This window comes from Anabrus simplex, chromosome 2 (assembly GCF_040414725.1).
Source record: "Anabrus simplex isolate iqAnaSimp1 chromosome 2, ASM4041472v1, whole genome shotgun sequence".
Lineage (NCBI taxonomy): Eukaryota > Metazoa > Arthropoda > Insecta > Orthoptera > Tettigoniidae > Anabrus > Anabrus simplex.
Window position 1 is genome coordinate 671,613,188 of NC_090266.1, and position 14,511 is coordinate 671,627,698.

The following is a 14,511-nucleotide window of genomic DNA, read 5'->3' on the forward strand; positions in this document are numbered from 1 at the left end:
TCAAAATTTATTACAAATATTATAAAGATAATGAAAATTAAATACTGTTCAGACAGATTAGAAAGTGAAATGGCCCTGAAAGGTTGTGGAAAACCATTAAAGAAGAAACAAACCTAGAAACTAGTAAGAATGTATGCATCAGTGAAATTTATACTATAGAGAGTATACTAATACTGGATAAAAAGGAAGTAGTTGCAGAAAATAATTCTTATTTTACCAATATTGGTCATAGTATTGTTTCTGATATATCTGTAAGTCAAATAACACCTATATTGAAATGTCTTACTTACCTTCCTCTGTGTTGTTCTATCCTACTAAGGAAGATTTACCTAATCTATCTTACTAAGACTTAAAAAAATAGAACATAGCCAGGTTTTGGCAATGTACCTTCTGAAACGATGATATATCTCAATAATTATATTGTTAAACCACTTGCACACATTTTCAGTTTTTGTATTTTGTATGGTATATTTCCAAAACATGATGTATGCTATAGTTTTTGCTACACAGCACACTACCAACCACAACAGAAGCATACAATAGTGATTACATCCCTCCAAACATGTTTGGAGATTCCAAATACCAATTTTCACGTCTACTTAGAAGTATTATGCTATCTATTTTTGTTATATGTGTGGCCAATTGTTTTTTTAAATAAATATGGGTATTTACGCAAATAATCCCTGCGAATTTTTTAAAAATTTGACACATGAAATTGGGGTTGCGGGTTTTATTTGAGTCAATGTTGACTTTTTTTTTTTTTTTTTTTTTTTTTTCGAAATGAACCTTCCTAAAATTAGGGTGCAGGGATTATTTGGCGGCGGGGATTATTTGCGTAAATACGGTATACTGTCATCAATACAGAACATGAAAATTGTAAACTTTGATGGGCCTCTCTACTCGCCACGTAGCAAACTTATTGGGAGAGAGCTGGGTGAGCATTGGCACTACAGCCCCGAAGTGCCATGGTCTACCAAGTGACCGCTGCTCATCCCGAAGGCCTACAGATTACAGGGTGTCATGTGGTCAGCCCGACGGATCCTCTTGTCCTTTGTTCTTGGCTTTCTCAACCGGGGCTTTATCTCACTGTCAGATAACTCCTCAATTTTAATCACGTAGTTTGAATGGACCTTGAACCAGTCCTCATATCTGGTTAAATATCCCTGACCTGGCTGGAAATCGAAACCGGAGCCTCCGGGTAAGAGGCAAGCACGTTTTATGACTCAACATTGGTCAACATTTAAAGACTCTCCTTCATCAGAGCAAGGATGTTTTACTTAATTCTAAGTAGAAAGTTAAATATTCTGTGTGTGTTTTTCTTACTTTCTGTTATTTATTTCCAGGTTCTTGAAAGTGATTTGTGATCTAAATTGCTTTTCACTTTCATATATTCATTACATCTTTTCATATCTCTATTGTGGATTTTTCATTCTTACCCCCATAGGAAAGTTCATGGGACACTGATCCAAGCCGCTACGCTGAAGATATTGGACGAGAACCTTCCTTTACTGCTTCTGTTAGACTGGGAGCCCAAGCTTTACTTGCGGTGAGTTTAAACAAATAAATCTGTTGAGTTTATTGCTTGACTGTATTATCTTTTAATGAATTTAGTTGTGATCTGATCTAAATGTTAACACATACTGTAGATAATAATTGTACCCTAGTGGAAATACTGTTAAATTTTGTTGAAATTTTATCTTTCCTATAGAAGTTAATGAAATGCATTGATTAATTTTTGCATGAAGTTATCCTTATTTGTGATAAATTTCCAAATTTGCCCAGTGCCTTGTTGTCACTGGGCTAGAACAATTTGTCATTTGATTCAGAAATTTTCAAATCTTTCTTCTAATTCTCTCTCCTGCTTTGATGCTAATTTCATTGTGGTAGGTATTTGAATTCCACAACGTATTTCCTTATGTTGTTTTCTGTCAGACTTTACCAAAAGGCTACACATTACAAGGACAAGACACGTTCTAAAGGGACCAGGTGAGAAACTCCTAAAATAATTTAACATCAAGCCACACCGGTGAATGCAATACACTATAGTCGTATTGTAGCAGAACTAAAAATTCAGAGGAGTTTCCCTAGCTGGGTTCACAAAGCCGTTATCGTAAAAGCCAATATATTTTGACAACTTAACGGATATTTTGACAATTTTAACTATGAATCAACAATGTAAAAAGCATAGTACTCTATAAGAATTTAAAACATTATCATAAGGACACAGCATTCAAAGAATTGCATGAGAAGAAAGAAGACGAAGTGTTACACACAATGTTTTAAGAACTTTTAAAATGTTTACTAAGATGTATTAATATTTATTAACATTTTCACTCCCACGCCTGAGTTAACTCAGACATCGGAGTGTCTTCTGCTGTCCCAACCATGAGTTAACTCATATTTCAAATGCCCCGCTCTCTCCCGGTGCCGAATTTAGTTGTATGTTCCAGTTCTGTCGCTGAACATGAGATGGCATCTTCTGACAATGCTGAGAGAAGAACACAGCTATCTCGATACATCGCCAGTGCCATATATTTAGTCTCGACCCTTACACTATTCTTTGACAGCTGTCTTGAGTCGCCCAACATGGCTGCATCCACAAGCACTAGTAAACAAAGTTTGAGAGAAAGTGATATTTTAGATGTTTTAGGTAATGATGACGAGTCTGACTATTACGAGGATAGTGAAAATGATATATTAGTGAATGATTCTGTGGAAAGTGATAGTAGGAGTGATTTATCTGAAGGTGAGGAGGAGGAATTAGAAATCCAACCTGATCACATGGTGCGGAAACGACCGAGGTTAGTGCCACCGCATACAGTTTCTCGTAGAACCTGGATAAATAATGCTAATTTTACACCAATGAAATATGATTTTGACCCAACCCAGTCTGGCATTAGGGACGAACTTAACCTCAACGAACATTCCACCAAATACGAAATATTCATTATGTTATTCGCAAAGGATTTGTTTTCTCACATATCAAAGGAGACAAATATTTTTGCGAGGTGCAGGCAACTCCTAATGTCTCATAACAGCAAATGAATGCATAGCACAATGTAGATGAGGCTGAATTGATTGGGTTTTTCTTTTTCCTCTAACCATGTTGATGAGTTATGTAAGGAAGCCCAGTGTTGCAGAGTACTGGAGCCTAGATCCTCTCATAAATACTCCAATGTTTGGAAACGTCATGTGTCGCAACAGATATCAGATGATTCTAAGAATGCTACATTTCAATGACAACAGTACAATGACACCTGGAGATAGGCTACATAAAATTAGACTAGTAATAACAGCTCTGATGCATCCAAATAAAGTGATAGTGCCATTTGGAAACCCTGCCATTGATGAAACTTTAGTGCTTTTCAAGGGCCGTTTGTCAATCCTCCAGTACATATCATCAAAAAGGTCGAGGTTTGGTTTGAAACTCTTTGTGTTAGCTGACTGTGAAACTGGTTACATTCTGGGTTTTATCATATATGTTGGTAAAGGTACAGAAATTGACTTTGAGGAATTGAAAGAGGCTGGGATATCATGAAGGGTTGTTTTGACACTGATGAGGCCATATTTTGACAAGGAGCATAAGCTTTTCATTGATAATTGGTATATGTCTCCATTTCTTTGTGAGAAACTCCACGAGAAAGGTACAAATGTATGTGGAACTGTGAGAAGAAATAGACAAGGCTTGCCAGGACCAGGTGAGAAGAAACTCAAGAAAGGAGAGACAGAAGTTCATCATACTGATAAATTGTTATTTATTCGCTGGTGTGACAAGAAAGAAGTGTATACACTTTCAGCAATGCATGACAGTGAAATGGTGACCGTAACAAAGTGTGATAAGCAGACCCTAAAATCCAAATTGATAGTGGATTATAATGAAAACATGGGACCAGTGGATTCTGCTGATATGCAGCTCAGCTTCATCAAGTCGGGAAGAAAGTGTACCAAATGGTACAAAAAAATTTTCTTTCATATTCTGGCCATTATTGTTAGGACTGCCGGCATGATAATGAAGATGCTAACAGGATCAAACATGTCCCTGAAGGAGTTCAGACTGAACCTCATTCGCCAAATGCTGGAGCAGTTTGGCAGCCGTCAGGAAACTACCAGGAAAGGAGGCCGTTCATCATCCTGTCCACTACCAATGAGACTTGTGGAAAGACACTTTCTGTCTCCTATACCAGCTACAGCGAGCAAGAAAGGGCCTACCAGAGAATGTGTAGTGTGTTCCAGGACAAATAAGACAAGCCATAAGAGGAAGGAAACTAGATATGAATGTGTCAAGTGTAGTGCTTCACTTTGTGTACACCCCTGCATGGATATTTACCACACAGTAGTGAAGTTTCGATGAAAATATGAAGGGATAATGTTTTAATTTCATTTTTGGTCATAAAACTTTATAAATAGTTGTAAATATAAAATAAATATTAGCTGATTTCAGCTAGTGTGAAATTATCCAAAATAACCCGGGATGGGGCATGCATAAGCAGGAAAGATACTTGGGAGTGAAAAGGTTAATATGTCTGTTGTCATTTTATACATATATTTTTTTATCTTCTCGATGTGAAGTTGTTCCACAAAAAGAGGACAAAAGATATACTTGTGATATAAATCTAATAAATGCATTTCTTGTTATGACAAGATAATGTATGTATTGAAAGGTGGACTTTCTCTCAATTTAATTGAATTAATTAGATCAAGTAGTCATGCTACTTACATATTATATCCTAGTTATTATAAACTTAGCGATTTGGCCATGTGGTTAGGGCCACTTTGCTGAGCTTGCATTCGTGAGATGGTGGGTTCTAATCCCACCATCTGCAGCCCTGGGGCTGTACCTTAATTAAAGTCATGGCCTCTACCTTCCCTATCCTTGTGTCGCCAAAAACGTTCAGTGTGTTAGTGCAACATTAATCCACCAAAAAAAAAAAAAAAATTATTGTAAACAGTAGTATTTATTACTTTAAATAAAACTGACCACTTACCGTTCACTAACATTATACCTAGTATAAACACATAGTAATAACAAATGTTTAGATAAAATTCTGATTAATTTCAGCCTTAATTGGTGTCCCATTTGTTTAAATTTTGAAAATTTTATCACCCTAAATTAAAGTATGTTCTGGAGGATAGTCTCACCCTTATTTTATATGTAATATTTCTGTTCCCGTTCTGATTATCATTGTGCTGTTTATTTATGTTACACAAGTTAGTAAGGCTATTAAGATGTTCTATAAACATGGAACCTTATCTCAGATGCCGAAACATCTGATTCAGTGTTTACTACCAGGATTTTTATCTACGTACGCTGCTCCTTTCGTAAATTATTTTCGAGACATCCTTCCTCCCCATAGTAAGATGTCAATTGATGTAGCTTTATGCAGAACCTGTCAACGTCATTACAAGCATCGAGGACAAAATGGTGATGATGATTGGGATGGACCAAATCCGAAGATTGAACACTGTACGCAGTGTATGGATGAAGTTTTTGTAGAACATGATGACGATGAAAACAAACAAGAATAACAACAAGGTAAGAACTGCATTATCTTCTTTGTAAAACATAACATATAGTATAATATATTTCTGAATGTTTTGTTTAATTTGAATGTTTCAGGAGGCATTACAATTTCGGAAGCCTGCTACCTCTTCACAAAATGCTGTTAAGAAGCATAGCAAGCTTGTCAGCAGCAAAACGAAAACTGTTGTAGTACATTGAAAATAAATATTTTATTGCATTCAAAATGTTGTACTTAATGCATTCCTTTGCCTCCTTACACCTACTCATTCTATCTACAAAGGCTCAAGAAAACGAACAAGTCTAAACATGCACAACTGTGATGACATCATCGCTGCAGGTTAAAACAGAATAATAGCACGTGCTCACTTCGCCTTAAGCATAAGATCGCGTCGTTATAGTAATGCATGTTCAAACTTGTTCGATAGAGACATAACGCTATGCCTTGACAGAGGAGAAGGAGGAGGTCATAACAGCCTATGTATAGCTGCCATCCTGTGCTGTGGCCTCTAAGCTAGCTTTCTTCATAAGAGGCTGTGTATAGCCGCCGTCTTGCACAGTAGAATGCATGTTTAAACTTGTTTGATAGAGACATAAAGCTAAGCCTTGACAGAGGAGGAAGAGGAAACAGCCTATGTATAACCGCCATCTTGTGCAGTAGCCTCTAAGCTAGCTTTCTTCATAAGAGCATGTGTATAGACGCCATTTTTTGCATTAAGCCCCCTCAGCCGGCTTTCTCCATAAGAGCAGCTGCCATCTTGCGCAAGCGCCCTTAGGCCATCTCATAAGAGCAGTCGCCATCTTGTGCAGTAGTCTCTAAGCTAGCTTTCTCCATAACAGCCTGTGTGTAGCCACCATCTTGCACAAGCACCCTTGGCCGCCTCATAAGAGCCCCTGTATAGCTGCCATCGTGCGCAATTGCCCATGACCGTCTCATAAGAGCCTACGTATAGCCGCCATCTCGCGCAATCACCCATAGGCGTCTCATAAGAGCTTGTATATAGTCGCCATCTTGTGCAATCACCCATGGCTGACATCTCTCTCCATAAGAGCCTATGTATAGCGGCTATCTTGTGCAATCGCCCATAGCCGTCTCATAAGAGCCTGTGTATAGCCGCCATCTTGTGCAGTAGCTTCTAAGCTAGCTTTCTCTATATAAACCTTTGTATAGTTGCAGTCTTGTGCAATCGCCCATGGCTGGCATCTTTCTCCATAAGATCCTATGTATAGCGGCCATCTTGCGCAGTTGCCCATAAGAGCCTGTGTATAGCCGCCCTCTTGCGCAAGCGTCCCTAGTCCGTCTCATATGAGCCTACGTATAGCAGCCATCTTGCACAAGCGCCCCTAGGCCGCCTCATAAGAAGCTATGTATGGTTGCCATCTTATGCAGTTAGATAGTTGCCATCTTGCGCAAGCGTCCCTAGGCCGTCTCATAAGAGCCTATGTATAGCAGCCATCTTGCACAAGTGCCCTTAAGCCGTCTCATAAGAGTCTATGTATAGCAGCCATCTTGTGCAATTAGATAGCCGCCATTTTGCGCAAGCATCCCCAGGCCATCTCATAAGAACCTATGTATAGCAGCCATCTTGCGTAAGCGCCCTTAAGCCGTCTCATAAGAGCCTATGTATAGCAGCCATCTTGTGCAATTAGATAGCAGCCATCTTGCGCAAGCGTCCCTGGTGAGTCTCATAAGAGCCTATGTATAGCAGCCATCTTGCGCAAGCGCCCCTAGGCCGTCTCATAAGGAGCTGTGTATAGCCGCCATCTTGTGCAATTGGCGTCGGGAAGGGCATCTTGTAAAACTAAGGATACCCCTTCAATATGACGGATGTGAGGTTAGGCTTGCTCTCTTAGGCGTCGGGAAGGGCAACTAGCCGTTAAAGTGAGGTTGCGCCCCTCAAGATGGCGACTGTGAGGTTAGGCTCACTCTCTTATGCAAAATCCACAAATCGGCCTAGCCCTTCTTCTATACTAGAGGTCAATGACCTCAGGATCAGAACCCGCCTAGGTACAGTACTAGGGGTCAATGACCTCGGGTGCTGATGCAGCAAAAAAAATGCTGACTCAGCGAATTTGGGAGCCCCTTTGCTCTACTGCTCACAATATCCTCTGCCTCTCAAACCTGATGTTGGTTTTCCAGACAAATGCTGGGACTGTACCTTAATTAAGGCTACAGCCGCTTCCTTCATCACTCCTATGCCTTTGGGGGGTATAATAATAAATTTATGAGTTGAATGATACAGCCCCCCAGCATTTGCTTGGCTTTTTATAACAGTGGGTTCGAACCTACAATCTCCTTTTATCCCTGACATACATTCTGTAGGTTTTTTCTACAAACGAAAGACTATAGAGACTAAATGCCTTAACGATTATTGTGCTGAATTTTCTGAACACAGAATTTTTAATATCTAAGTGATGTGAACATTGCAGTAGACAATTAAAAGGTTCTAGAGATCAAATCTATAAGCTTGAAATGTTACAATAAAAAATTTAGTGTTCTAAACACACACAAAAAACCTGCCGTAAGAGGCGACTAAAATGGGGGCTAGGGGGCTCTGAACTGTAGTGATAATCACATTATCTACTACACTGCAGAGGCAAAAATAATACTATTAAAAATAATAAAATAATAGTCAACAGCTTAGCATAAATAATGCGGAGGAGAGAAGGGTATCTGACCGTAAAACTAGGCCAGACCAGGGGGAGGTATGGCATCTGTTTGTAAAACTAAGTCAGACGAGGAGGAGGAGGGAAGCCATCTATCCATAATACTGGAACGGATGATGAGGAGGGAAGGGCATCTATCCATAAAACTGAGGCCAGGTGATGGGGAGGGTATATATCTATCAGATGGAGACGTAAGGCCATGAGCAGACCTCACGATAACACACCTAAGTAGAGATGGGTTTTAGGAGAAAGAAGAAGAGGAGTGACGATAGTTATTTGTCTGTCGGATGAGACGTAAAGACTTCCCCATCCAAAATCGTGACGGAAGGGCATCTGTCCGTAAAACTGGGCGCAAGATGGCGACGGTGTAGTTAGACCCCTCCAAGATGGTGTAGGGAAAGGCATCTGGCTATAAACTACGCCCTTGACATCGGGAAGTGCATCATTCCGTAAAACTAGGCCTGGTAAGGTTAGAACCCATCCAGGATGGTGATGGGAAGGGGACATAGCAAGATGGCGTCGTGAACGACGTCTAACCGTAAAACTAGGGCCGTGTTAGGTTAGGCCCCTCCAAGATGGCGTCGGTAAGGGCATCTGGCAAGATGGTGTCGGGATGCGCATCTGGCTGCAAACTATTCCCTGTGAGGTTAGGCCCCTCCAAGATGGCGTCAGGAAGGGCGTCTGACCGTAAGCCTAAGCCATGTGAGGTTAGGCCTCTCCGAGAATGCGCGTGAAGAGCATCTCACCATAGAAGTGAGGTTAGTCACTTCCAAGATGACGACTGTGTGGTTATGCTTGCTTTTTTATGCTAAATCCACGTCGGGAAAGGCATCTAGTCGTAAAAGTGAGGTTAGACACCTCCAAGATGGTGTCTGTGCGATTAGGCTTGTTCTCTTATCCAAAATCTGGTGCGAACAGTATGTATGTATGCTCTGGGTCAATGACCCCTTGTGCTGACTCAGCACAAAATTGCTGACACTGTGTTTTAGAATCCCCCTTGCCCTACTACTGTTATAATTATGAACTTTGTTTTTATTATTAAATGGGCTGACGTAGGCAAGCCTTGTGTAAATATGTAGTGCATCGTGCCACCATTTGGGCTGTGCCATGTTGAGTTTCTAACGCAAGTTTCGGGGCAAGACTAGTAGCTTGTAATATCATGCATGCATAATTATGTAAATAAAAAACAAGATTTGAAATAAAGTGACATCACACTGTAAGATGAAAGTGTTTTTTGGTTTAGAGATTTTGAGTTTGTGAAGTATGTTTGCGTGTGTAGTGTCTTGATCCAGCGAATCCTGAGCTTCCATTCATATTGATTTTTATCAGTTAAGCATGATCTCAAAACCTGGCTGTCAACTGTATTGTCTACATCACAAGGTGGTTAAGCTACCTCAATTGGCGTGAATGGTATTCCGTACGGTTCGCATTCATTTGCATTTTCTTCAGTAATTAGTGATTTTCATATTGTTGTTGCTAGTCTTTATACCTCCCTGCTTGTCTCCATATCACTGGTCTTGTCATGGCCCTCCCCTAACCTATCCCGTCCAATCGACCGTGGCTCCATCCTGTAGGCTTAGCTCGTAAGTAGAGAGGTTGGCAGCCTTGTGCACCACTGACTATGTCCTCCACGAGAAGTAAACAAATGACAGTCATTCCGCGCATATGTGTATGTGTGGCAAAAGTGGGTAATGAGGGCTGTACTATTGATTCTTTTCATCTAATTCTTTTATCAACAAAGCAACCTTTCTCTCTCTCTCTCTCTCTTCCTTTTTTTGTTTTTGTTTTGCAAAGACTCTTCAACTTCCAATGCTTCACTTTTCTCCTTTCAATTTTGAACATATGAAACATGAGCATTCCTTGCAGCATGGAGCATGTTTTATTAATGAAGACCTTTTCAAGTCCTCTGTGGTTTGAAATACCATCATATATTCTCCTTTGTGCTACTAGCTATTCTTGTAATATGTTCTCTATTCTTTATTTACAGAAAAAACACATTCAAGTGGAGCATTTCTATGAAATGATATTAATATCATTTTTCAGAGATGAACCCAACTTTTCTGTCTTCAAATTTAATGTTAGTGAAACAGAAGTGAAGAGCACAAATGAACTTCGCAGTATTCCACTACGTTTCTTTTACTGACACTTTATATGAATTGTACACAGAATGCAAGCCACAAGATCCAATGGTCACCAAAATAGGAGTATCTGGATCATCATTTTAAAAAATTATTTATATCCTGAAGGAACTTTTTATTAACATTTGAACCACCCATTCGAATTTGTAAGAGTATTTTTAGATTGAGTCCTTGCAGTGCTCGTGAAAAAATCATTTAACTAATCTCAGGAGGTAGAGTGACCAAGAAGCATGGAATGAAAATAAGAAGTGCATACCTCATTTGTATCAGGATTGAAACAGCGAACTATAAGATCCATTTGGCCCATCAGAAATGTTATTCAGTGACTCGTCAAAACCAATGGTGAAATGTATGTACTTACTACACATCTCAAGAACTTGTTTATGAAAATGGAGAGCCAAACTATGAGCGATATGAACATTGGAAGCTATTTCAGAGTTTGGAAACATTACTGGGAACAAACGTACACTAGCTTCACTGGCACGTAAAGAATGGTGTTGTATGACAGTATGCATTCACCATATAATCTCACCTTTGGTTGTTAGTAGTAGTAGTAGTAGTAGTAGTAGTAGTAGTAGTAGTAGTAGTAGATGTTTTGTGGCTGTGATGTTACTTACAGAATTTAATGTTTCTGTAACTTCACTAATCAAAGGTTTTTAAAAAAATAACTTGAAAGGGATGACGAGAACTGGCTGAACTTGACATTAGGTTGTAAAAGTAAATGTACTTCTGGATGTGGGATGATGGGTTCCTAGACATCGCAATGAACACATCTCTCCTCCAACACTCATTCCAAGTAAGATTTCTTTCATTTCTACTTCGTTAGAATGTTAGAAACGGTGTGTAACGAGGTCTGGATTTTAGCCAAGAAAAGAAGAGGATGATGGTAGATGCTTGACAGTCTTTGGTGGCTATAGATGAAGAAATTTCCTCACTGAAGCAGTAATGGTAATCATTTCTTTAAATTTTAAAATAAATTTAATGAGATTAAATTCAACTTCAAATTTTGAAATTCAATATGCACATTAATGACGCATTTATATTTTGGATGTTAAGTTTTTAAAACGTATTTCAATGTTACTGTCATAGCTGGAAACTTCATTTCTAATTTTATTTTTAGTTGTGTGTCAGAGAAAAATTGGATTTTGTGTCTGGAAAACAGGGAAATGTAAGCAAATTTTAAAATCTAAATTTGGTGGACACCCTGCTGTACTTCGTGGACAGGAATAGTTGCTGTTTTGCTCCCCAGCAGTTGAACAGTGCACATTACATTCAAAATCCCTCTAAATTTTAATGACAGTTTGATGTCTGGATTAAAATTAATTTCCAAAGCAGCTGACGATAATCGATAAGCACATTTCAATATGCGATAAAGCCTGAGTGGCAAATAATCGTTCATTAATATGTGTGAATCGTCTTCTAAATATATCATAGGTGACAACGTTCCATTCCTTCTGGTGCAAAAAATATTGTTCTTGAGGGAGATGTCATAAAGTATTTTTTGCCTGTTTTGCCACTTGGTTATGTCAAAATGCACATATTTTAACACTAGAACGGCCGAACTTTCCTCATACCTATAAATGCCACGGGCGGTCATTTTGACCGCTGCCACTTACTGACATATATCTAGCATCCAGGATCTGGGAAACATGCGAATGTTTAATTATTAATTTTAAAGCAACATAGTTAAGAATTGGGATGTATTGTATACAGATCAATCCATTGTTAAGTATTAATAATTGTTCATATTCTCTCACTTCTAATAGGTAACAATGAAATATTTTGACAGACTTGCTATTGAATTCCTTTATGAAAAATGATAAAAATAAGAGTCTCAATTTGTTCACAAGCCTATTTAGGCACTTGACAAGCAATTTATGCAAGTTATATAAGGGACAATATCGGTGTTCCCTTATCAACTACGGATGTAATTTTTGGCATAAATGTACATAACCCTAAAAGATTAAAAGTCACAAAAGCACAACTTCGTGCATTAAAAAGTACGAGCGTGGAAATACCTTGAAATTCGCTAACGGTCAAAATGACCGCTCTGGCCGTTCTAGTGTTAAACATTCAGTAATCTGAAGGATTGAAGCAAGAAACTTTGAGCGGCATACGAAACAACTAAGTCAGCCTTCTCTTTATACCAGAAACCACTGCTACGTGTAGTGCGATTGGAGGAGGAAAACATTAAGTCAATGACTAGCTGCCTTTCGGCGCTTTATTCCTTACTTTTTGTTTGCCACACTGCATGATTTGCACATTTTATATTATTTTGTGGCATGTCCTGGTTGCATATTATTTACATTAGAGAACCTAATAAGTGCCCAAATAAGGATAATGAAAGATAGTCCTTGTAATGTTCCATTTCGTGAGGGGTGTTGTAAATTATATTTCTACAAGATTTAGGTCCTCTAATGTAACAAATACATTTTAGACAAAACATCATGTGAAATATTCATTATAAATGGTTTTATAGCATATTAAACTGGCCACGGAGCTGAAAGGCATTAAGTCCCTTTTTTCAAAATTGACTCTCGAAATTGTTTGTTAACCACTCAACGTGGATTGCCGTACACTGCATGCAGACTCCCCAGTGCTCTATGTCGCGGAGTGATGTACATTGCACGCACGTAGCAGCGTTTGCTTTGTGCTTCTATCTAGCAAATAGTTCTTGAACTATTAAATATGTAATAAGATATACCATAAATGAAGCATCAGTCTTTCATTTGATGCGTATATCTATGAGTGTTTATCAATTACATATATTACATCGCATCTGAAAAACCATCAAGTTCTGTTGTTGACATCATTACAGCTAAACGTTTTCTTGTGACCGTCAATTCTAAAATTAACGCTGTTTTACGGAATGATGATATGGAAAGGTTATTTTTATTAAACAAGGATAAAGATAAGGGATTTGAGAGTGAAGGTAGTGATCGTGAGATTGATGTTGGTTTGATACATGGGAAAATATTGACCGTAATATTTTTGATGGTGGGTTTGTGTGAAAAGACATGGATATTTACAGAGTGCAAAAGGAAATGTTTACGGCAGATTACGGGTGTCAGAATGCTGCAAAGAACTGCTTATATCCTCTGTGAAAACTTTTCAGTTGTTTTCTACTGTTTATTTCGTAAAGATTGTTGTAGAATAGGCAGATATTTATGCTCAACATCACATGCGGTCACACAGTATGTTATTTCTGATGTGATCATGGGTAAATGAATGTGTATCGGTTACTGTAGAAGAAATTTATGTAGTCTGTGCATTGTGTATGTGAATGAGCATAGTACAGAAACCTGTATTGAGATCTTATTTCTAAAAAAAATAAAAATAAAAGTAAACAGGTATTAGCTACTCCTATATATTGGTTAGCCATATCTCTTGTTCGATTTGAAAGCATCAGAAGATTCCTCCACTTCATTGACCTTAGGTAATTCCAGTAAATTATGCTGTTTGTGTGTTTATGCACTAATAACTAACTGAACATTTTGGTAAAATTCATTGAACCGCTTGTTATTTACACCCGATTAACTAAAGAGCCTGCACTTGTAGCATGCTTGGTGCTATACTCCTCCCACAGCATAGGGTAGCCAGGTAGTGAAAGTTGTCCCATGCTGAGAGGTTAAATTAAAAATGGCCTTCCACTAACCAAAGTAGCTTCCCAACAGTATAGAACATTAATATAGTGTTTTTGTTATGTTCTGTCCTGAAAAGTTGTTAAAACTGACTTAATGCTTTTCAGCTCCGACCGATTCAATTGTATTAAATAGTCTCCTCTTTGACACTTCTTCAAAACACGCCGAAAATGGTAAAGGCGACTAACCCACTGTAGATGGTGATGGATTAAATGTTGTTGAAGTATATGCCAGAATTTTAGCTCATTCTGATATCGTGATTGAAATTCATAGCAAAATGTTCACTTCTGCAAGAGATGAAATTATTTTTTTGAAAGTTGCCATTCTTAACCCTTTGAAGTACACAAGGAAACTATTGCATACATTCATGGCATTTTATTATATACTTGTCTATTTGTGACAAACATTAATGATGAAATAATTTGTTTTGAAGGAAACATGCCAGTTTCCAAAAATATGATTGTGACATATATGTCCCTGTGTACGTTAAAGGTAAAAAAACTGGTGGGAATTCAGGTAGAAGAAACTGCTAACTTAAGGGTATATA

General features: G+C 38.4%; 1 protein-coding gene across 3 annotated transcripts in view; it reads left to right on the forward strand.

Moving 5' to 3' along the window:
• Positions 1-14,511, forward strand: part of Ipo9 (Importin 9) — an 839,375-nt gene that overhangs the window by 186,155 nt on the left and 638,709 nt on the right. For all 3 annotated transcript variants that reach the window (XM_067141231.2, XM_067141230.2, XM_068226247.1), the window contains one exon: positions 1,445-1,546. In XM_067141231.2, the coding sequence (XP_066997332.2) occupies positions 1,445-1,546 (102 nt within the window). The remainder of the gene's footprint in view (positions 1-1,444; positions 1,547-14,511) is intronic.